This window comes from Nothobranchius furzeri, chromosome 9 (genome assembly GCF_043380555.1).
Source record: "Nothobranchius furzeri strain GRZ-AD chromosome 9, NfurGRZ-RIMD1, whole genome shotgun sequence".
In the NCBI taxonomy this organism is placed as follows: domain Eukaryota; kingdom Metazoa; phylum Chordata; class Actinopteri; order Cyprinodontiformes; family Nothobranchiidae; genus Nothobranchius; species Nothobranchius furzeri.
Genome location: NC_091749.1, coordinates 66,073,735 through 66,097,806, shown reverse-complemented (window position 1 = coordinate 66,097,806; position 24,072 = coordinate 66,073,735). Strand labels below are relative to the sequence as shown.

The 24,072-nt window shown below is 46.2% G+C and overlaps 1 protein-coding gene across 5 annotated transcripts in view; it reads left to right on the top strand.

Annotated features, from left to right (window-relative positions):
• The window catches only part of fhod1 (formin homology 2 domain containing 1), a 46,237-nt gene that overhangs the window by 5,381 nt on the left and 16,784 nt on the right, over positions 1 to 24,072 (top strand). For 3 of the 5 annotated variants that reach the window (XM_070555058.1, XM_070555056.1, XM_070555055.1), the window contains exons 2-11: positions 6,647 to 6,753; positions 6,856 to 6,920; positions 11,323 to 11,390; positions 17,152 to 17,257; positions 17,872 to 17,966; positions 18,350 to 18,461; positions 21,586 to 21,680; positions 21,755 to 21,898; positions 22,026 to 22,396; positions 22,796 to 22,909. In XM_070555058.1, coding sequence (XP_070411159.1) covers positions 6,647 to 6,753; positions 6,856 to 6,920; positions 11,323 to 11,390; positions 17,152 to 17,257; positions 17,872 to 17,966; positions 18,350 to 18,461; positions 21,586 to 21,680; positions 21,755 to 21,898; positions 22,026 to 22,396; positions 22,796 to 22,909 — 1,277 coding nt within the window. The remainder of the gene's footprint in view (positions 1 to 6,646; positions 6,754 to 6,855; positions 6,921 to 11,322; positions 11,391 to 17,151; positions 17,258 to 17,871; positions 17,967 to 18,349; positions 18,462 to 21,585; positions 21,681 to 21,754; positions 21,899 to 22,025; positions 22,397 to 22,795; positions 22,910 to 24,072) is intronic. The other 2 variants (XM_070555057.1, XM_070555059.1) reach the window with 2 other exon arrangements.

Genomic DNA, 24,072 nt, shown 5'->3' with positions numbered 1-24,072 from the left:
GCAGGTTAAGATGAGGATGTCTCACTTAGATCGTTGTCGCTGGTTTCATCATCACCCAGTTACCCATCACATTTACTGAAGTGGACCCAAGCTTTAGCGTGCGTTCTTTCTACCATGCTGCTCTGTTTATAACTGGCTCGCAGCGACCGACGTAACACTTTTGCGCATGCGCAGCTGTCTAGGCAAGTTCTCATTATGAAGGACGGGTATCGAAACGAGGTACCGTTTCAAATGACGTGAATCGGTGCTCAGTCGGTACTATGGAATTCGGTCGGTACCTTAAAAAGTACCGAATTCGGTACCCATCGCTAAGCTCTACCCTCTCACTCTGTGCAACAGCATTTGTTGCATTTTTCAAACAGTAAGTGGAAGTGGAGTAAGACTCAGGTAGGGGGTGACTTGCTCTTTAAGTCCATCCATTTCTTCAAGTGATGCAGAAGTCCAACAGCAGTTACCTGGAGTCTGGCTTGATGGAGGATGAGGATGGAAGACCTAAATGTGTCTTCACGTGCAGCAGAAACTATGAAACCAGCCAGGTTAGAGAGGCATCTCGTCACGGAGCTACTTTAGTTCAAGAATGAAAGTTTTCCAGAGAAAGTGTGAGGATTAAACACCCCATTAAACATTTACCACCTATAAGGGGTCCCGGTTCCAGAGGTTTGAGAACCCCTGGTTTTGTGTGTGTGTGTGTGTGTGCGCTCGCACACGCACGCACGCATGTTTTTCCTGTCTGTCTGCGGTATAATGATCCATTTTTCCAAACAGGAAGTGACTCACGAGTCATTTCTGTCTGAAAAGCTGTTTTAGTTTCTCGTCTCTCTGCAGGCTTCTAGAATCCTCCAGAACACAGAAGTAGTCAGATTTAAAGTTCTTCTGAACAGAATATTTAGGGTAAACACTGAGAGCCGGCCTGCATCTTTGTTTATAAAAATACACCAATGCTTTATCCGGATTGTCACGTAAAGGGAATCCAGCATGGGGAGCATGGCGAATGGGGTCCAGTTGTGGAACAGGCTAATCGGTACACAGTACCACCAAAGTCCAGCTGTGATAAAATCAAGCATAATATAAGTTATAATAAAGAAACGTGAAGTGTAAAGTGAATTTGAGCTTTTAATGGTGTTTAATGTTGAGATCCATATCGAGCCCAAAATAAGTACGAGTCTACTTCCTGTAAGGGATCACCTTCCAGAGTTTAGATGTTAGAGCTGCAGAGACTTGTGGGAGAACAACACAGCTTTGGTTTTAGCATTCAGGGCTAATTTAGCATCATTTCTTTAAGGTGATAAAATTGGTCTGAAAGTTTGTAAATACTTCATTCAACACAGAGTGTAGAATGGTGTCATCTGCATTTCATGTGGCAGGAGGAGAAATTAAGCAGGTCACAGACGTTGTTGTAAAGTTAACTTGAACACGAACATCTGGATCCGACGCTTAGTGTTACAACAAGAGAGATTGAGTCCGGCCACCAGAACCAGAACCAGTCTCATTGTTAGATGAGTGGGTTTCATATTCAGTTTTAGTTCAAAATAGCCCAGCTGAGCTCTGTGGAACCTGTTCCCATCATGCCCTGGGGCTGATTCCTGTCGGAGTCGCAGAAGGAGTAGGGCGGCTGCCGCCTCCTGTGAGGGATTGTTGATGTAGAGGAAGAGGGTGGGATCTGTAAACAGCAGATAAGCCCGGATGGACAGCTAACAACATCTTAGCAGCTGTTTCCTGTTGGATGAAATGCATTAACGTCTTTTTCTTTCATCCTGTTCTATTTCTCCCTGAACATAACACATAATGGCCATAGTTGGAGTTGGACTTGTTGGTACTAGGACCAGCTGTGGCTCCTAACTTTAGACTGACTGAACCAGTTCTGACTGGATCCGTTGTTTTTTTATTTTGTTTTCTGAGTTACCGTTTTAGGTTTAGACGACTGAGGCTCAGGGAGCTGCAGGAAGAAGATGAAGAATGAGACAGAAACAGAACTGGGCTTTATCGGATGTTAGAAACCTGATTGGTTGGGAATGCTGTGATACTGGAGCTGGACCTGAAGTGCCTAAACTCGCTCTATCCTCTGAACCTTCACAAAACTTTCCCTTGCTCCTCCTGCTCTGTCTGAGAGAAATGATGACCATTTCAGCAGAATGTGGCTCTGCTGGTCTGGATCGGGGGAGGGGTGTGGGGGTGTGGCCTTCAGCTGCCCTAATTTCAGCTTCATACCTGAGTGTGAGTCAGCAGACTATAAATACTTACTCAGATATTTTCTGTGTGACTGTTTCTGCTGCACGCTGGGCAGAGGGATGGAGGCAGGTCCAGGTCCAGCGAAGAGGTGGGGGGATCAGCTTCAGTTCAGTTTTTAATATAGAATATTTTTAAGTAAGAAGCTCTAAACAAGAAACCAGTCCAGCTCAGATCAGGCCTGTCCCCACGCCCATGGGGGACAAATGGATAGGACAAAGTTAATGGCAGCAAAAACAATAAATACTAATGTGGAGAGTACAGAGTAAGGCCAGAAGGGTAAGGAGATATGGTGGTCAGCATGTCCTCTGGGAGTCTAAGCCTATAGTAGCATAACTAAAGAAATAAGCCAAGCTAACCTAGAGAGGAGCCTGAAAATTGAAAGTTCTGGAAAGCAAGCCTGCTGTCTTGAGAGCCGGGAGCTCTGCCGGGAACATCTGGGACCAGAAGATCTTCTGTAGTAGAAGAAAAGGCTGGATTTTTCCGCACATTAGAAATCAATCATTGAATTCAGTTCTTGATTTTCAGGGAGTTGATGGAGTGATGCTAAACCCTGTGAGTCTGATCGCTCAGAGGGAGCCTAGATCTGAACCAGCAACCCACTGGTTTAGATGCTGTCACCCCAGCAAATGGTAGGAAGTGGTCCTGGTGACATGTTTATGCAGTGTTTCCCCTACATAAGCTCAGGCGCCTACGAGAGATCCCCTCCCGCGCATGCCGCGGCCAGAAACATTTCTAGGGGAAACACTTGCAGGGTATGAGGGGTAAAAGATAGGTCCTGGTCTAGAAGAACACCAAGGTTCCTCACATTAGTCATAGAGGTTCATTCAGCTACTATATTTGGACGCATCCACCCATCCATTTTCAGCCGCTTATCCAGGGTAGGGTCTGGGGGGTGCAGGCAGTACCCTAAGCAGGGAGGCCCAGACTTTTCACCACGACAGATCGGTACAACATCTGCATCACTGTAGACACGGCACCAATCCGCCTGTCAATCTCACACTCCATCTTTCTTTAACTCGTGAACAAGACCCAGAGATATTTAAACTCCTCCTCCAGTGAGAGCTGAAGATCATGTTCTGATGAAGCCAACAGGACCACATCATCTGCAAAAAGCAGAGACACAATCCTTAGGTCCCCAAAACAGATCCCCTCAACACCTTGGCTGCACCTAGAAATCCTGTCCATAAAAGTTATGAACAGAATCTTTAACAAAGGGCAGTCTTGGTGGAGTCCAACTCTCACTGGAAACAAGCCTGACTTACTGCCGGCAATGCGGACCAAGCTCTGGCACTGGTCATATAGGGACTTAAAGGCCCGTATCAGTTTGTCTGGTACCCCATACTCCCAATGTACCCACCTAAGATGCCAAAGCGATATTGCAGAGCCACATTAGCCAACACATCCCTACAACATCCAGAACCTTAAAGAACTTGAAACGTCTTCTGACAGGAGACTCCACTAGATGTTCCCAGCAGACCCTCATGTTTGGGCCTGCTAGGTTTGACCGGCATCCTCCCCCACCATCAAAGCCAACTCACCACCAGATAGTGGTCATTTGACAGCTCCGCTCCTATTTTTACCTGAGTGTTGAAGGCATGCGGCCGCAGATCAGATGAGATGACAACAAAGTCTATCATTGAGCTGTGGCCTAATGTATCTTGGTGCCAAGAGCACATATGGACACCTTTATGTCTGAACTTGGTGTTCATTATGGACAATCCATAACTAGCACAGGAGTCCAATGACAAAACAAGGCTAGAATTCAGATCACGAGGGCAGTTACTCCCCACCACATCTCTCCAAGTCTTGCTGTCATTGCCCACATGAGTGTTAAAGTACCCCAGCAGAACAAGGGAGCCAATGGAAGGAGCACTCTTTAGCACCTCCTCCAAGGTCTCCAAAAATGGTGGGTAGTCTGAACTGTAGTTTGGTGTATAAGCACAGACAACAGTCAGAACCCGTCCCCCCACACATGGGAGGAGGGAGGCTACCCTCTTGGTACCCCAACGTACAGGCATCAAGATGTCTGGTAACTAGTATGCCCGCCCCTGCTCTACCACTATGGGTTTGCCCCGACTGAGAGGGGTGTAGTGTGTAGCCCCTCTAAAGGAAACTGGTTCCGGAGCCAGAGCCATGCGTTGAGGTGAGTCTATCTAGTCAAAACCTCTCAACCTTGCACACCAAATCAGGCTCCTTCCCCAGAGGTGATGTTCCACATATCAGAACAATACCAGCTTCTGTAGCCAAATATCTGACTTCAGCCTGCCTGCTCCCCGACTTCAGCCACCACCCATTACACATTGCACCCGAGCCTTTTGGCCCCTCCCACAAGTGGTGAGCCCATGGGAAGAGGGACCCACTTTTTGTCTTCGGGCTGGGCCCAGCCGAGCTCCATGAGAGAAAGCCCAGCCACCAGGCGCTCGCCAGCGTGCCCCACCTCCAGGCCTGGCTCCATAGGGGGGCCCCAGTGATCTGAGTCTGGGCGAGGGAACACTGTTTACTTTTGAGGTAATCATCATAAGGGGTCTTTGAGCTGCACTTTGTCTGATCCTTCACCTAGGACCTGTTTGCCATGGGAGACCCTACCAGAGGCATAAAGCCTCAGACATGGCTCCTAGGATCACCGGGACACTCAAATCCCTCCACCACGATAAGGTGGTAGCCCAGGGAGTGGTAATTGAATGCAACAGAAGTAAATATAAAATAAAGACAATGGGAGCAAGTACAAATTCCTGAGGAACTGTCAACAGAAATATTCATTATTATCATGAACCAACTGGTGGACTTATTGTTCATCAATCAGTCAATCAATCAAAGCTTTATTTATAAAGCGCCTTCCGCAATCCTGTCAAGAAGCCCAAAGCGCTGAACATGGTACAGTTGTACGTTAATATATTGAATAAATCAACAATAAAAGCAATTCAAATTACAAAATACAAATTACAAGATAGATGAAACATTCTGGTACAGGACAAATGTGTGAAACACATTTGGATTGAGTGGATGGAATGAAAACTGTGAAATAAATTCAACATAGAAGAGGGCCAAAATCAAACAAGGGCCAAAATCAAACATGTTCTGGAAACGCCAAGCGGAGGAGGTGTGTTTTTAGGTGATTCTTAAAGACTGGCAGAGAAGGGGACAGCCTAACTGAGGGTGGCAGCTGGTTCCAGAGTAACGGTGCTAGGACTGAGAAAGCCCGGTCCCCATGGGTACGACACCTAGAACGAGGGACAGCGAGCAGGCCTTGGTCAGAGGAGCGCAGAGCGCGTGATGGGGAATGTTTGTTCAGGAGAGTGGCTAGATAGGGGGGATCACCACCATGGAAGAAATGATAAACAAAGACGAGGATTTTGAATTGTGAGCGATAGCAAATCGGAAGCCAGTGCAGGGAGGCCAGAACCGGACTGATGTGGTCCCGTTTCCTGGTCCCAGTCAGGAACCTGGCGGCGCTGTTCTGCACAACCTGTAGGCGACGCATCATCAGGGGCCAGTTTCTGACTACTCGGACCCAATTTGAAAGGAGGTTCTTGGGCCTTTATTGGACTGTGCTGGTTCTGATCCATTTTTAAACTGAAACAACTTTAGAGTGAAAAACACAAGTGTTTCCCGTAGGGCTGGACGATAATTCAATAGTTCAATACATCTATTGATAGACATGTGGTGCGATAGAAAAAAAAATGGGACAATAAAACTTCAATAAAATGTTTCCTTTTTTCATTATAGCCTATCAGGTAGCAGCATACTAGACTCACTACTTAGTCCTAACCAATCAAAACCAGTCTCAGGCACACCACTTCACCACGCCCTCCCCTTCTGAGCATGAGGCAGCAAGATGTCTCAGCGAGGCGGAGAAAAATTAAAAATACCAAAATTAAGATGGCCAGGGCTACACGCCAAATATATTTTCTACTAATTTTACGATAATTTTCTATAATTATCTATCGATCAATATTAAAAAAAATTTTATCGACATACTTTTTTTTCTGTCGTCCAGCCCTAGTCTCTAGACAGAACCATGAAGGTCCAGCTGAACCAGAAATGGAGCCTCCTGTCATGTCCAGATGGTTTCTTTGCTGCTGGTCTCGGACTTGGACCAGAACTGGGTCAGAAATCAGGTTCTGGTTCAACTGGGTTTTCTAATGAACATCTTCCAGCTCCAGTCCACTACAGGGACAGTAACTTGTTCCAGAATACGTGATCATTCTGACCGGAACCACATTTGGATTTGTGTGTGTGTGTGTGTGTGTGTGTGTGTGTGTGTGTGTGTGTGTGTGTGTGTGTGTGTGTGTGTGTGTGTGTGTGTGTGTGTGTGCGTGTGTGTGTGTGTGTGCGTGTGCGTGTGCGTGTGCGTGCGCGTGTGCGTGTGTGCGCGCGCGCGCGCGCACCTGACCTCCTGCCCGGTTCTGTGTTTCAGCTGGAGGACTGCACCCTTCAGGTGTCTCCCAGTGGCAACTATCTGGACCTGGACTCGTCTCTGGAGGAGCAGAAAGACGAGCTGGAGAACTTCTACAGTGATGTGGCGTAAGAGCTCGTCTAACATGGTTCTGAGGAGGCGGGGCTCTGGACCTGCTGGTTTAGCTTCATCTTAGTTCTGGTTCTGACTCTGCTTCTGTGTTTCCACAGGAAAGGGAAGAAGCCAATCCTGATCCTGAGGACTCAGCTGTCTGTGCGCGTCCACTCCATCCTGGGTAAGTGTTTCCCAGCGTGCTTTGCTCCAGCTGTGTTGGGAATGGGATGATGACTCTGGTTCTTCAGACGTGTGTTGTTGGGTAGCTTCTGTTCCTGAGTTTGGATCAGACAATCACATGTTTGTTTCCACTTAGCCTCCATGATGACCTTTGACCTAAAGCAGGTTAATTAGTGTGGAGCGGGCCGTCCGCTGACCCGTTTGGACCTGCATGTTCTGTGTGGGTTCTTAAGAGGTTCTTGTCCCAGTCTGGGTTAGACTGGAGGTCGATACTGACTTGTTTTTGTAGTTTTGATCTAAACCAGGGGAGCTGGTTCTGGTTCTTCTGGGTTTACATAGTTCTGCTACTGGAATCAGAACCTTTTGAAGACCTTTAGTTGTTTTTTTTATTTATTTTTAATTCTATGAATAAATCATCTCTGATGCTCTTATTCCTGTTTTAGGATTAGTCTGAATTAATAGCCTGGTTCTGGTTTTGGTTCTTGCAGACAGGAAATACCGCACAGTTTATCAGCTCACTTCCTGTGTGTGCAGATACCCCCCCCCCCCCCCCCCATTCTCTCCTTCCATCAGGCAGAGCTGCGTTCCAGATCCAGTTCAGATTAGGTCATTTGGCAGATTTACCAGAAACATTCGGGTCATGACATGTTCCTGATGATCTCGGAATGTCGTAATGTTCATTTTGGACTGTTTAAGGTGGACTGGGTTTTACTAGATCTACTATTGCTGGAGGTTCTGCACCAGTTCAGGCAGGTTCTAAGCTTTAGCTTGTCTGCTGTGAGCCAGACAGCACCAAGGTCCATTTGCATTTCTATTTTCCTGCCTGATTCATGCAAAGAGGAGTTCTGACCCGCATCAGGTGGCCATGGCAACAGAAGAGTTGGCCGATAAACGTGAAAATCTGTAGATCAGCTGGTGTGCAGGAGGGATGTGTAAACATGCAGCTTCAGCCAGAACCCTGGTTCAGCCAGGTTCTAAACAGTCGGGTCTGTTAACAACAGAACACACACTCCTGATGGAGCTAAACCTTTGCCAGACTCTGAATTGTGGAATGACAGATGGATTGATGCTTAGTGACTATCTGTGTTTTCAAACACAGAAGAAGGGATGATATGTATTTTTTATGTTTGTGGTATTTTAAAAAAAAATTATGTATGTTTTCTTTGTTTGAAATAAACTAAACTAATAAACTATCTGAACCAAAACTCACCAGCAACCCAAACCAAAAGGAAGACCGTCTCAGAAACAACAGGACAGGTCAGAGCCGGTTCTTAGAGCCCTGCACGGGCCTAAAATCTGAGCCCCAGCCCGACCCGGTCCGAGAAGGTTTTCAGGATTCTCTGGCCCGACCCGAGCCCGACTTTTTTTTTAACCTTTCATAATGTTTTAGCGTGATAGAATGCTCAGCATTCTAATTATCTGTGAGAAGCGTTCTGCAGTAAAAAAAAAAAAAATAAATAAAAGAAAGAAAAACAGCATCAATGCAGCTTTTTTTTCTATCAGAGCATATTTTCTGAGCGGCAGATGAAATTTACGAACACTATATTAATTGGATGCGTTTGTAAATTTAATCTGCTCTGAAAATGCGCTCTGGTGCAATTAGAAAAAAAAGCAGCGTTCTAATTTTCTAACTGCAGAGCGCATTTTCAGAGCGGCAGATTAAATAAACGTTCCCAATTAATAAAGTGTTTGTAAATTTAATCTGCCGCTCTGAAAATGCGCTCTGCAGTTATGGGCCATTCCCATCTGTACCTGGTCGGCCCGGGCCGGGTAGCCCCAGTCGGCCCCAGCCTGGCCCGGCTGATTCCACACATCCTTGTCTTAAGCCCATGTGGGCTGATTCTACCCACCAATCAGAGGCTTGCTCTAATGGAAGGTGTGAATTTGCTGTCAGCAGTGGGTGTGTTGGCCCTGGTCGGCCTGAAGCAGACCCCCTCGATAAGAGGGCTGAGAATGAGCCTTGGTTGGCCCGGAAAAATACCAGGCCACCCAGATATGTAAACAACCTACGCTACCCGGCCCGGGCCGGCCCGGTACAGATGGGAATGGCCCATTAGAAAAAACCAGCAATGAATGCTGTATTTTTTTTAACTGCAGAGCAAATTTATTCACAGAAAAACAGAATGCTGCCATTTTCATGAGAATAAACGAATGTTTCTGACATCAAAGTGGACATAAAATGGCATATTAGAACAGGGGCACATGTTTCAATCAGCAGTTAGAGAATGCGTTTATATCGGCGCGTTTATAAACCACACAGACCTTAACTGAGCTAACGGTGCGTGAGAAGCAGGCAGGTGCTGCTGCGTTCAAGTGTTTCAGTTTTTTTTAATGCATTCGATTAAAAATAAAGGCGCCCGGCCTGTGTCCGAGGTAATTACACAGTCGTTGGCCCGAAGCCCGGCCCTCGTGCCGTTGGGCCGGGCCGACCCGTGGGCCTAGGGCTTCAGTGCAGGGCTCTACCGGTTCTGATTGGCTGCAGGTGCTCAGGTATCAGGAACCAGGTGTTCCATGACCCTTCTGAATGTACACCTGAACAGAGGGAATAAGCCGTTCCAGCAGACCCAGACTAATGATCCAGGTCCTCTGCTCAGTAGGACAAATCCAGATTCTCTTTGAGTGGTGGGGTTCAGCCTGGTTTTAGTCTCAGAACCAGTTCTGACTGGGGCTCCTACTGGTCTGACTGGTATTCTGTCAGAAAGTGCCAGACTGATATGTGACCTTCATAGCTGCTGGCATCATAAAACCCTTTTAGCTCTCCGATCCGCTCTCAGCTGCTGGATGGAAGCTAAGACTGGCTGGTGGCCATCTTGGTTCTTAGTTGGAAGTCTTTGTGGTTCCTTGTTTTCTCAGAACCCTAGAAGCACAGGGAAGAACCCCCAGATTCATTGGGAGGGATCCCCCAAACCAAAGTGCTGACTTTGGTCACTAAAAACCTACCAACCTCTGCTGAACTCCACAAGCTGCTTTCAGTGCTGAAATTCAATGGTTTTCATGGTGGGAACAAACACATGACACCTTTATAACGGGATTCCTTATTTTCAAACAGTGGAACACAACACATCCGACTCATCATCTCCGTTCCTGATGTAGGTCTGTGTTTGAGTCAAAGCTGTTTGGGTGGGACGGTGCTTCAGTGGTCATCAGATGATCTAAGCTACAAGCTTTAAAAACTGCTGCCTCATGGGCCGGTCCTGTTGGTAAAGGAGAAGGATTCTTTACCTAAATGAATAAAGTTAAATAAAACGTTCAGACAAACCCCTGAAGGAATGTCAGAACTAGGAGACAGTTTGGGTCTAGATTAGTGGTTCCCAAAGTTGGGGTTGGGACCCCACTGTGGGTCACCAAGAACTACACAGGAGGTCTTCAGATGATTTCCAGAAATCGGATAGAAAGGAAATTGCTGAAGCTAATTTTCTAGCATAATTTTTACAAAAACTCAACTAAATTGTCATAAATGGATACGAGTAAAGATGAGGCGGTTTCCTTTTTTTCATTTAAGAGGCGACTGTGGCACAGGAGTGAAGTGTTCTGTAATCGGAAGGCTTAATGATAAATGACCCGCACTTGTATAGCGCCTCTCTGGGTAAAGACTCCAGAGCGCTTTACAATACAGTGTATCATTCACCCATTCACACACTGGCGGGGATGAGCTACGATGTAGCCACAGCTGCCCTGTGAGGCGAGGCTACAGAGCACAGGCGCCACCGGTCCCTCCACCAGCAGGCAAGGTGGGTTAAGTGTCTTGCCCAAGGACACAACAGCAGAATTCTCTGTCCGGAGCCGGGATCGAACCTGCAACCTTCCGATTACTGGACAACCCGCTCAACCTACTGAGCTACAGGTTTCAGGTTCGAGCCCCACTCAGTCTGTCGCTGTCGTTGTGTCCTTGGGCAAGACATGTAACCCACCTTGCCTGCTGGTGGTGGTCGGAGGGACCGGTGGCGCCTGTGCTCTGCAGCCTCGCCTCTGTCAGTCCCAAGGCATGTGGCTACAATGTAGCTCATCACCACCAGGGTGTGAATGGCTGACTGTGTTGTAAAGTGCCTTGGGGGGTTCCAGGACTCTAGAAGGCGCTAAATACAGGCCATTTACCATTTTTAAGCATGTCTGTGCCTTCATATCAGACGTTCCTGGGATTGTGTGTCTTGACAACCGTTATTTTGTGGGTCTTCAGCTGAACGGTTTGGGAACCACCGGTCTGGATGAGTCATAAGTAGAAACATTTGGAGCTCAAGATGTTTATGGAACCTGTGTTTCTAAAACAGTCCAGCAGGTCCTCAGGAACTTTGCGACTCCAGTTTTCTTAGAACTGATTCATTCGGACTCTGAATCTGAGTCGGAGATGGTTCAATTCCTTCTGAATGTGATGTCACTTCCTGTCTCTGCTTCTTGTGTTGCAGAAAAGTTGTACAACTCCCAAGGCCCAGAGCTGCGGCGCTGCCTCTTCTCCCTCAAGCAGCTCTTCCAGGTAACGCACTCATCTTCATCACCTTCATCCTCTGGTCGTCTCATGTCGGGCTCACTGACAGGATGGTTTTCAGATCAGACGTTTAAATCCAGACTCATTTATTAATCGGACGTTTTTATCTGTTAGTTCTGAATCTGAGCTGGAAAACACCAAAATATCACCACCGTATAATAATAAAAAAGTTAAAGTCCCATTAGTCACAATCACACACTGGTGAAATTACATCTCTGCATTTGACCCATCCCCATGGCGAGGTTTCCCCCAGAAAATAGGTTAAGCCTGGCGGATTCGCGCGCTCCGTCCCGCAGCGCTCCTCCGTGAGAGTGGGGGTGGCTGCACACGTTCCTTTGCCGTTTCTCACCATTATCTGCTGATGGAGGGCTCTACTTTCGTTGCGCTCTTCTTGTCAGCGGACACGGTAGGGTCAGGGAGGGGGACGGGGCATGACGCTTACCCTGGCGGGTGGCCAAGCTAATAAAGCGCTGGGGGAAACCCTGCCCATGGGGAGCGGTGAGCTGCAGCACCGGCTGCGCTTGGGAACTACTACACTGCTCAGCGTAAATGAGTACACCCCGCTATATTTGTCAGAAAACCTTTAGTTTCCTTTCAGAATCAACATTTTGTATGAGCTACCAAACTACAAAAGACTCCACAAACGTGGCCATTGATTGCAAACAGGATTTGTTAATTTTCACACAATAAAGTGATTTTCCTAGCAAATCCATTCAAGCCCATGTAGCAAAAATGAGTACACCCCGCCAGATGTTGATGGCGTCACTTCCTTTTATGCGTGGGCAGCAGAGGGCGATATCTCCTCCTCCGCTGATCACCGTGTCCCATGAGCGGTCCAGGGAGTAAACTCCTTCATCCCTGTTCATGGTTCTGGGTCCATGTCTCTTTATCTCTATTGCTTCTTTGATTCGTCTTTAGAACTTCTGTTGCTCTGTTTAGGGTCCGTGTGTCCTCCCAGTCCGTTACGGTTTTCTCTTGCGCGGTGATCTGTTACGGCTGATTTCTTTATTGTGCTTTCTGCTTCTTGTTTTGCTGCTCTTGTGTGTCTTCGACTGCTTTCCTTCTCGCACTCCTTTTGACGTTCTGTTTCTTGTGTGTTGAGTTGGCGTCCTGTTTCTTCTATGTGTGTTTTAGTGCAAAGTTTGCATGCTGTTTCATGTGTAATGAATTATATTACATGGTATTTAATGAGCCATAAGGTGTGGGATTCCATAGGAAATATGAAATCCACCTTACGGATCTGTGTTATTTAAACCAGAAGATTGGATCTTTTTATTGCAGGGATTAGATAACAGCTTCGTATTCACTCAGAGACAACAGAAGAGAGAGAGTCAAGTTTAAAAGTTAAGAATTTTATTACTAACAAATTAAACTAGACTGACTTTAAAACTAAATGTATGGTGTAACTAAGGTGGATGAGACGGTGAATGGATGACGTGTGATGTTAATCAGAACCAGCAAATCCGAAGAATCGATTAGTTCTGACGCGAACTGAAGGTGTTTTCGTCGCGTTAAGCTTTGGTTAGGAGGTTCATAAACACATGAGACACTATTTGCCGGTCTACCTACCCTTCAGGAAGTCCTCTTTAGATCAGGAATATCGAGGTCCAGCTTGACTTTCTCTGGAACCGAGCTGGTAGGAAAAGCAGCGGTTGCCGATCAGTCTGTGAGCTACTTCCGGGTCACGGCACTTTGTTGGCGTCTGGTGAGACCCAAGCCTGGGTCTTGATGGTTCAGCTTTTATTCTGAAAGGAACTGTTGCCGCAGTTGGAATAGCAACGAAATTTTCAGCTCGTCGTTGTTCTTTCGGTTAAAGAGTTAAAAGATCAGGATTGGTCACTCCGTCACTTTCTCTGGAATGCTTTGAACTGGCGTTAGAGCTGACGTGGCATAGTTTTATACTTCGGATGTTTTTGGTTTATTGTCGAATGAAAAATTACCAAACACCATCAGAACCACGCCTCCGTCAGATCTGTAAGATTCTGATTGGATCGGTGAAAGTAATGTGTCATGTCTTTTTAACGCTACGTGAAATGAGTCCTGTTGGAACATTTAAAGTCACAGCACCTTTATATTCTATAGGATTATAATAAAATAATTAATATTTTGATTTCACAGATCGGTCACATCTCATTCATTGACTAACACTTTGATGGATTAGCTTTATTAAAATAGAGTTCTTTGATTAATTAAAAGAAAAGAGTTCATTCTTCCTTCTTTTGTTGAGCTGAAAATAAGCAGGTTAGAAGGAATGCATGAGACCTTGAGACCATATCTCATGCAGACTAGTCCTGTGTCATTTCATTCCGTTACATATATACGGCTGCACATTTTTGCGCCGATGAAATCTTGTCCTTTAGGTGTACTTGTCTTTTCCTAACTGTCCTGTACAGTTTTGTTGGTGTGTTATGTTGTATTCTTTCATCGCTGTTGTTTCTGTTATGACTTTGATGTATGAATGGGTTATTACTGGTTTTGGCTCGGCGTTTTTTTGTTTTGCTTCATCGTTTCCTTTTGTTGTTACTTGATGTTTTCCTTTAATTGCCCATGTTGGGTACCCACAGGTTTTACAGCGGTTTGTATGTGTCGGTCCTTTTGTCTGCATTCCTCTTCTGTCATGTTTGCTCAGTGGTAACATAATTACTAGATTAATAACCTTAATTTCATGTTATGGAGTTAAGCAAGTGTTCAATAAAACCCAGCCTAGTGAAAATTCTGGAAATTGTTCTCGTGTTCATTGAGCTGCTGATACAGTTAGTACTTTTTAAAGGGGGTGTACTCATTTATGCTGAGCGCTGTATTTGGTGCTTTAAACCCTCAATCCGACCCATTAGAGCTGAGTGTAAAGTAGGGTTGTCACGGTAACCGGTGTGGCGGTAAACCCTGGTAAAAAAGTTGACAATAATAATAACCGTCTTGTTTTTAAAAAAACTATATTATCTCTGTGGATTACCGTGGCTGCGGTGTAGGCGCGGTGACCCTTGCCAGCCACCGTATCATCTGCTGAAGTTGCCGGCGACACATGCGCACTTTGTTGTTTACAACCAAAACTTTCTTGAAGCTAAAGCTGAAATAATGGCCAAAGGAGGAGACAGCAGTGCTCAGGACATTTATTATCCCTCAAAGAAGACAAAGTGGGAAGTACGGGCATCTTTTGGATATTTGAAGAATGCTGAGGGACAGCTGATAGAAGACGGCTATCCTGTTTGCAGCACATGCAGAAAGTGTCTGTGAAAGGCAGCAACGCTTCAAATCTCATAACACATCTGCGTGACCACCACCCACAACTCTACAGTCAACGCAAGGCAAGCTAACGTTAGCGTTTTAGCTAAAATGCGTGATCCGACAACACATTCTCACACCCAAAGCGTCAAAATATGACGCGTGTGACCAAGCCTCAATATATGACGATTCAGGACACCCCAGCGTGTCAGGAGACGACGATCAGGGACACACTGATGACTCACCATCCCGGAGCGTTGGTATCCGATGTCGGTGGTGAGACGGGCATTAGAATGATTTGTGAACTACTTAACCTTCCCCTCACCCCAATCCTAACCTTAAGGTCAGAGTTACTGACCTTAAGGTTAGGGTTGGGGTGAGGGGAAGGTTAAAGGGACGATAAGGAAGTTTGACAGCCAAAACATGTATAGAAATAATAAATGTCTTCTTCATACATTCTCCAGCGATGCCCTGGTCCTGTAGAATGAGTCCTGGCATTTTTACTGTGATTGCCTGTTTTTCTGTAAAATCACAGAAAAAGAGAGCTGCTCGGGTCGAGCAGGCTGCTTCATGCGCGTTCACGCTCAGGCATAGCCCGTAGCGTTTGCTATCAGTAGCTTTAGCAGCAGAGAGAGAGGCAGTACCAACTCAGCGACTTTGTCGCTGTTCCTAAAGCCTAGTGATGAACCTAGCTACATTTCTGAGGACCCTTAGCTACTTTCTTCTAGATATTTCCTGCAAATTAGCAACAAAATAGCCATTTTCGCTCCGAACCGTTCTTTGAACGTTGTTTCAGCTGTCATCAAGGATATAAAAGTTACAGATAAGAAAGACGTCCCTGGTGCTTTAGCTCACCTAGTAAAACATCGGACTCTCGTGCGGGAAACCCGGGTTCGATTCCGGATGTGAACATAGTTTATTTAGAGTTTAGTTTTTACATTAATGGTATATTTTTTTACAGTAAGATGCCCAAATTTTTATTTGAGACTCGCCGAACGGCATTGAATTCACAGATAAAAAAGATGTGGGTTCAACTTTCATTTTGGAACAATTTTTCAAGCAAGGGAAGGGAATGATCTGAGCATGCAGGAGGACTGACCCATCATAAACCTTTGTCGGCTGTGCTGAAGAGAAAGGTACAGAACCACATTATTTAATTAGCTGCGTGTTCTCCTGTCCACCCCCCCCCCCCACACACACACACACACACAGGACTGTCTCAGCTGTTATTTTCGTTAAGGAGTGTGCACGTACAGCATGCGCGCCTCGTGCACAAGCCTACTATTGAAGCTGTTGTTATGCTTTTGGCCTGAGGGGGCAATCATGAGCATAAAAATTAAAAAGTCCGTAAAGTCCCTTTAAGTAGTCGAAAAATGTCCGTGGCTCCGCGGGCGTCAAACACTGACGCCAGCGGAGCCACGTATCACAGCATGTCCCTGATCGTCGTCTCCTGACGCACTGGGGCGTCCCGAATCGTCATATATTGAGGCTTGGTCACACGCATCATATTTTGACGCTTTGGGTGTGAGAATGTGTTCGATCCGAGGATTTGGGTTGAGGGAGAATGCAACGAGTCGCTATATAAAGCAGCCACAGCGCCGCTACCTGCATATAAACCGTGTCGCGGACACCCCCATGTTGAAATGACGCTGTGCATTACGGGGCTCCCAGGGGCAGATAAGAGTTGGTCTCTCTCCGAGAATAATTATGAATTTAACAATGATTACTGCCTGATGACATTTTCCCACATCTGCAAAGCTCACTGGAACACAAACCGAGGACAATATTTTCCTGATATAGGGTTCATTACTCAAGTAAGGGTAAAAAAAGTATCTGATTAGAAGACTACTTGAGTACTGAGTATCATCTGATCTAATATTTTTAAAATGATGACATCAAACAGGCAAAAAATAAGACGTTATGTGCAAATATTGGTATTTTAAAGACTAAAGGGGAAAAATGTAAACAAATAAACAACATAATTACAAAATAACACATTTTAGGCAAAATTTAGACACAAACTGAGGACAATATTTCCCTGATATACAGGATTTATTTAGTTGTCTGAAAATGTAACACGTTTAAAAAAAATACCGTGATAATACCGAAAACCGTGATAATTTTGGTCACAATAACCGTGAGGTTAAACTTTCACGCCCTAGTGTCAAGCAGGCAGGTGTTGGGTTAGGGTTAGGGTTTGTCTTGGGTATGATCCGACCAGTTTTGATCTCCAATCTCCCGGTCCCAGAGCGGACATTCATACCACAAGGCCACGGAGGTAACTGGAACCAGGACCACTGAGGAGGGTTCTCTTTATCTCAACATGCTTCTGTAAGCTGCTGCAGGACTGAACAGGTGAAGGTGAAGCTCCCCCCTTTTTTTTATGCTCACAGATGGTTTGTTGTTGTTCTAGGTTAGGGTTCTCTCCTGCAGGCCCGTCAGACTGAATTCTGGGAGCAGACTGGACCAGGACTCTGAGGTCTGGTTTCTGGTGTCTCTGATCTAACTGAAGGTCTGCTGTCTGCAGGATGATAAAGACCTGGTTCCAGAGTTCGTCGCCTCTGAAGGTTTGACCTGTTTCATTAAAGTTGGAACTGAAGCCGACCACAACTACCAGAACTACATCCTTAGAGGTGAGTTTAGAGGGAGGAGCTTCATGCTGCTCCCACCTATCACCACCAGAATCTCCCTGGAGTTGTTCAGACTGAGACCTGGTCCAGGACAGAAGTATTAGTTCCTCTGGTTTTACATCTAGTTCCTTCTGAACATCACGTCTGTCTGTTTGGACTTTGGCCCGATTGCATCATATTCTGGTGGTGATTGTTGACTCTGGTGAAGATGAAGTTCAGTTGAGACTTCATGGTGTTCAGATTTAGTTTTATGGGCAAGAAGAACCTGACTCAGACCGGTCCTGTTCTCGGAGGTTCTGAGAAAATAAAAACCAGTTTCAGTTCATCAGAACAAAACGGGTCCAAAGAGCTTTGATCATATTCTGGACCACAGCCTGGACTGAGGCTGAAAACCAAAAGCTAGAGTCCTCCTGGGTCCTATAGCCTGGTAGGTCCTGATGTTCCAGATGATAAAACGCCTTTGTGGTTCTGGTTAGGGAGTTCTGATCCAGATGACCGGCATGCCGCTGGAGGACAAAACATCTTATTTTCAGCCACAGAACCCACAGATTATAGGTTAAAGTCTGGAGACTCACATCTCTCTGTCCTGTTGTCCCTCTCTCCCTCCCTCCTCTCAGCTCTCAGTCAGATCATGCTGTTTGTGGACGGGATGAACGGCGTGATAAACCACAACGAGACGGTCCAGTGGCTCTACACTCTGACTGGAAGTCCAGTGAGTCTGACCGGCTGCTGCAGCCCGACTCAAACCGGCTCTCCAGGTTCAGTCTGCAGACCGTAAAGGTTCTGCTGACAGAATGTTCCGCATGAGTGTCTCAATCACAAACGATCTAGCTTGTGATGTCTAAAATATATTTTTTAAATTGTATTTCTATTCAGAACCAAACTCTTGACTGTGTTTCATATCATGTGCTGTTTGAACCATTGTTTCCACTGACACTGACTTGATAGAGATCAGTCAGAAGCTTCATTTGAGGAGTACCAACATTGTTGGGAGCCAGAACGTCCATGAAAGTAGTCTGGACCAACCCAAACACGGGTTTGGATCAAAGTGCTCTGGCGCCACCTGCAGGACTAACACTCTGTTCGTCTCCTCAGTCCCGTCTTCTACAGAAAACTGTTCTGAAGCTGCTCATCGTCTTTGTGGACTATTCAGAGTCCAACAGTCCTCTGCTGATCAGCGCCATCAACAAGGTGGACAGGAAGAGAGGTAGACACACACATACACACACACACTCTCTGAAGGTGTATGTGCCCTGATTCATGTCATCAGCTGACGGATGAGCAGTGCTTAATTTGAGACGGATCTTGCCGGAACAAGATCTTATTGTTTGTTTTTAAAGGGGTATTATGGAAGTTTGACAGCCAAAACATGTATAGAAATAATAAATGTCTTCTTCATACATTCTCCTGCAATGCCCTGGTCCTGTAGAATGAGCCCTGGCATTTTTACTGTGATTGCCTGTTTTTCTGTAAAATCACAGAAAAAGAGAGATGCTCGGGTCGAGCAGGCTGCTTCATGCGCGTTCACGCTCAGACATCGCCCGTAGCATTTGCTATCCGTAGCTTTAGCAGCAGAGAGAGAGGCAGTGCCAACTCAGGGACTTTGTAGCTGTTCCTAACGCCTAGTGATGAACCTAGCTACATTTCTGAGGACCCTTAGCTACTTTCTTCTAGATATTTCCTGCAAATTAGCAACAAAATAGCCATTTTCGCTCCGAACCGTTCTTTGAACGTTGTTTCAGCTGTCATCAAGGATATAAAAGTTACAGATAAGAAAGACGTCCCTGGTGCTTTAGCTCACCTAGTAAAACATCGGACTCTCGTGCGGGAAACCCGGGTTAGATTCTGGATGTGAACATAGTTTATTTAGAGTTTAGTTTTTACATTAATGGTATATTTTTTTACAGTAAGATGCCCAAATTTTTATTTGAGACTCGCCGAACGGCATTGAATTCACAGATAAAAAAGATGTGGGTTCAACTTTCATTTTGGAACAATTTTTCAAGCAAGGGAAGGGAATGATCTGAGCATGCAGGAGGACCGACCCATCTTAAACCTTTGTCGGCTGTGCTGAAGAGAAAGGTACAGAACCAAATTATTTAATTAATTAGCTGCACATTCTCCTGTCCTCTGTCCTTCGGGACACACACACCATACACACACACGCACACACACACACACACACACACACACACACACACACACACACACACAGGACTGTCTCAGCTGTTATTTTCGTTAAGAAGTGTGCACGTACAGCATGCGCGCCTCGTGCACGAGCCTACTATTGAAGATGCCGTTACGCTTTTGGCCTGAGGGGGCAATCATGAGCATAAAAATTCAAAAGTCTGTAAAGTCCCTTTACGGCGTTGAATGGCTTAGCACCACCTTAGCTTAGTGCCACCTTACATATCCGAGTTACTCACTCCTTATGTGCCGGGCAGGACTCTCCGCTCAGGTGACCTACACCTACTACAGATTCCCCGTCAACGCTGCAAAACCCGTGGTGAACGAGCTTTTTCTGTCTGCGCTCCGAAACTCTGGAATGATCTCCCGCTGAATATCAGACTCTCCCCCTCCATTGGGGTTTTTAAGTCTCACTTAAAGACTTACTGTTATTCCCTTGCTTTTACTGCCTAGCTATTTTATCGATGGTTTATTTATGCTATTCTTTTACCAGTTTTATTGACTTCTCTTGCTCGGTTCTTTGTGCTGTGCTCTAGCTGTTTGATTCTTTTAAATGATTCTTTTAACCTTAAATGTTTTTACCCCTGTACAGCACTTTGGTCAGCTCACATGCTGTTTTTAAATGTGCTTTATCAAATAAATGGAATGGAATGGAATCCGGAAACTGTCTTATTTTGAAAGGACCATTCTGGCAACTGTCTGCTAGGATCCAGCAGCTCACGCGACCAACTTGTGCTATACGCAGGGTTCGAATTACGGGTGAGCTAAAGGGATCCCAGCTCACCCCAAAGGATGATGGGCTCCCCTGGAAGCCCCCAAGTTTACACACCCAGGGGGAGCCCGAAAACGATTATCTATGTGGACTCTCCGGGAATGATTTAGAGCTGAGAGGCGCAGAGCTCTCACGTCCTCCAGACAGATGCGTCCTGAGCACGGCCACAGTAACCTTCTCAAAGTGTCGCCACCTCAAAAACCACAAAAACAAATTTAACACGCAGTCGTTCAGGTCGGCTCATATCCTTTCATGCTTTCTGTCTTTTATTTGTGCCTGATGTGTCTTGCTGCAGCGGAGCGCATCACCTGTTTTGTCCTCCGGTGAATTCACCTCACCGGTGCAGCCGGCGCGCACTCCGCTATATTTGCGGTCGGTAGATCTTTTAGAACTGCAGTTCAAAGGTAACTCATGAGGTGAATATATATGAAGCCAGGTAGCAGTTTTTCTTTAGGATTGAGAGGAGATGCAGGAAGATAATAAAATGGTAAATGGCCTGTATTTGATATAGCGCCTTTTAGAGTCCTAGAACCCCCCAAGGCGCTTTACAACACTATCAGTCATTCACCCATTCACACACACATTCACACACTGGTGGGGATGAGCTACAATGTAGCCACAGCTGCCCTGGGGCTCACTGACAGAGGCGAGGCTGCCGAGCACTGGCGCCACCGGTCCCTCCGACCACCACCAGCAGGCAACGTGGGTTAAGTGTCTTGCCCAAGGACACAACGACAGCGACAGACTGAGCGGGACTCGAACCAGCAACCTTCCGATTACGGGGCGAGCACTTAACTCCTGTGCCACCGTCGCCCCATAAACAGAGACAGGACAGAAAAATAGTCAAATAAAAACAAGGTGGTTTTGTACCTGGTGGTTTCAACAAACAGACACCATTGAAGGTAATCAGAAGTGAGGAACAGAAAATGAAATAATTCTTTCAATGTTTAGAGCAGCAGGAACTCTGAGAGGCTGCAGTGAGTTTGCGCCGCTAAGCAGGGGAACAGTAAAGATGCAAAAACCACCGTTGTTGAAACAAATGTGTGTTAACTTTGAAAATGTGGGTGCAATTTTTAATTGTCACAAACTCCAGCAAATCAACGGGAACACCCCCCGGCGTGTCCTGGCATCTGTTTTGCCTATAGTGTACTTTGGATTGACGTCACTATTTGCGTTCCGGGAACGTTTCATTTACAAATTAAGCACTGTGGATGAGGTCTTTGTTTTGGAGAACCTTGATGAGACGAATCTGCGCAGAACAGGTTCTGAGGCATTCTGGTTCTTTCAGCTCTCCTCCAGTTATTCTGACTTCTTGTTGGAAACTCCTCTGGTGCCCTCCTTGACCCCGTGGGTGGGTGTGGGTGTTGTATAGGTATGAAGCCGTGGGCTAATGTGATGGACATTCTGGTGGAGAAGAATGGAGCTGACGCAGAACTTCTGGTATTCGCCATGACGCTCATCAACAAGGTAAATAAAACAAATGGCCAGTCTGGATGATATGCCAACGTCCGCCACAGCTGACGTGTGTGTCTGTGTGTCAGACTCTAGCCGTTCTTCCAGACCAGGACTCCTTCTACGATGTCACAGACTGTCTGGAGCAGCTGGGGATGGAGACCGTCATCCACAAACACCTGAACAACAAGGGGGCGGAGCCAGACCTTCGGGCACAGTTCTCCATATATGAGGTAACAACAAACACTACAGAGACAATCGGGGAACGTCATTTACACACGTGTGTGTGTGTGTGCGTGTGTGCGTGTGTGTGTGTGTGTGTGTGTGCGTGTGTGTGTGTGTGTGTGTGTGTGTGTGTAGAAAGCTCTGCGGGACGAGGATGGCGATGTGGATGACTCCACCCCCCACTTTCGTAAAGACAGAAGGAAGATGGCTTCCAGCGAGCAGGAAGGACGCAGGAACCGCCGCTCACCCAGTCATAACCTCCCAGACCTCGTCTCCCCCACTCCTTCTCCTGCCCTCTCCCCCTTCTCTGACTCTCCTGTCTCCCTCACCCCCTCCTCCCCCTGCTTACCCCCAAGTCATGGCAGCAGTTCTTCATCCCTGCAGAATTCTGAACCCAGCAGCCCTTCCTCCAGTCCAGCTGGGTCTCAGAGGGGGTCACCTCTGCCCCCACACACACCTAACAACAGTGTTGCCACCAAACCCGAGGCACAGGCTCCGCCCAGTTCGTAAGTCTATCCTGAGCGTGCTGACACACATTTCACTACTCATGATCTGGATCATCCACCTTTGATGAGATGCACAGAAAGGGTCCAGAAACCTAGGGCTCAAGGGGCTGGAGACCGACATGACATGCCTGCCATTGGGTTACCTGTACAGGTGTGGCCCCACCTCTGATCCAATGGCAGCTGTAGATGGGAAGAGTTTCATTCAGATTCAGATGAAAGGAATCAGAATCTGCTGCAAGGTGGATTCCAGATCAGGACCTCGCAAAACGTTTTTCGTTTGGTTCTTCTGGTTCTTCTTTAATCTGCTCTCGAACTGGTGTGAAATCAGGTTCTGCTGGTTCTGGTTAATTTCTGGTGTTTCCCTTCCTACCCTTTCTCCCTGCTGTTGCTTTCTTCGAGCACTAGGAGTCGCTCCTTCCTTAGTCACCATATGGCAGCTTTGGGACTGAACAGGAAGTCAAGGCTCTTCTCCAAAACCAGCTCTGTCTCTGAGGAGCCTCCATCTTCCTGCAGGTCTGTACCACTGAGTCTGACCCTGACCTGTGACCCCTTCAGTTTAAAGGTGCATTATGTAAGAATGAAGTAAGAATGACATCCTGTGGTCAAATTTGGGTACTGCAGTCCATTTTTCAAACACACAAGGGACTTTTTCGCTACTGTTGTCAGCCATGGCCCATCCCCAGAAGATTCTTGATTAGATGAGTTACACCCGGTAAGTTAAGTTAAAAGTAATTTCACTGTAATATGCTCTCTGAAGGTAATTGGCTAAGAAGCTTGAGATTTGTTAAGAGCCAACCATGTTTCTAAATCACTGTTAGCGTTTGCTTTTAGCCCGATATTAGAGTTTAAAAATGCGGCGGCATCTTAGGGGTACAAGAAATAACTTCTGAGTCGCTCCTGTTTACTGGCTAAGGATTCGTACAAAATGCTGCTGCGTTTCTCCAGACGGCGCCGAACTACAAGTGCTGGTGCTGCAGTCTTGGCTTGGGGCAGATTCTGCGGCACCGCAGCATCACAGATTAACAAACACCACATCTCTCTTTGGCCATTTTGAAGGAAGAAACCCTAACAACTTCCCAATCAGCGAGAAGGAAACCTGTTACAATAGGAAGCCTAAGTCTCCTTCCTTCCCGGTCGGATCACGTGTCCCCGCAACAAAACTAAACACAAGTCAGTCGTTGCGTATATGGCGTCGTCTCTGCAGAATCTCTTCTCCCCCAGCGCAGCTGCTACTTACATCATGACCTGATTTATAATGTTGTTTATTTGAGGTAAATGTGTGATGTAAACTTTGCATCCTGCAGTTTTTTTCTCACTGCATAAATAAAAACACACGGAGCAGCAACAGTCAAACGCAGCCAATCACCAACATTTGTCCTGGCGTGACCATCAGAAGGCTGAGCAATGACCTGTAAAATAATTGGTCATCATGCGGTGGACTGCTGACACCGGGTTCTGCTCACTAGGAGCCGATAGGGATAATAAATAAATAAATAACAATCGTAATAATGAATAAATACTCAACATGCAAATTTGTGAGATATTTTTGTCTTTTTCGAATAATTTAGTCTGAAAGTTTTACTGTTTTAAATCTGATTGTTACTGACAGCAGCTACGGTTAAGTTTCAGCTTTTCTTCTGACTGAATCGTTGCGGCAGCATGTTGGTGTAGGAGTC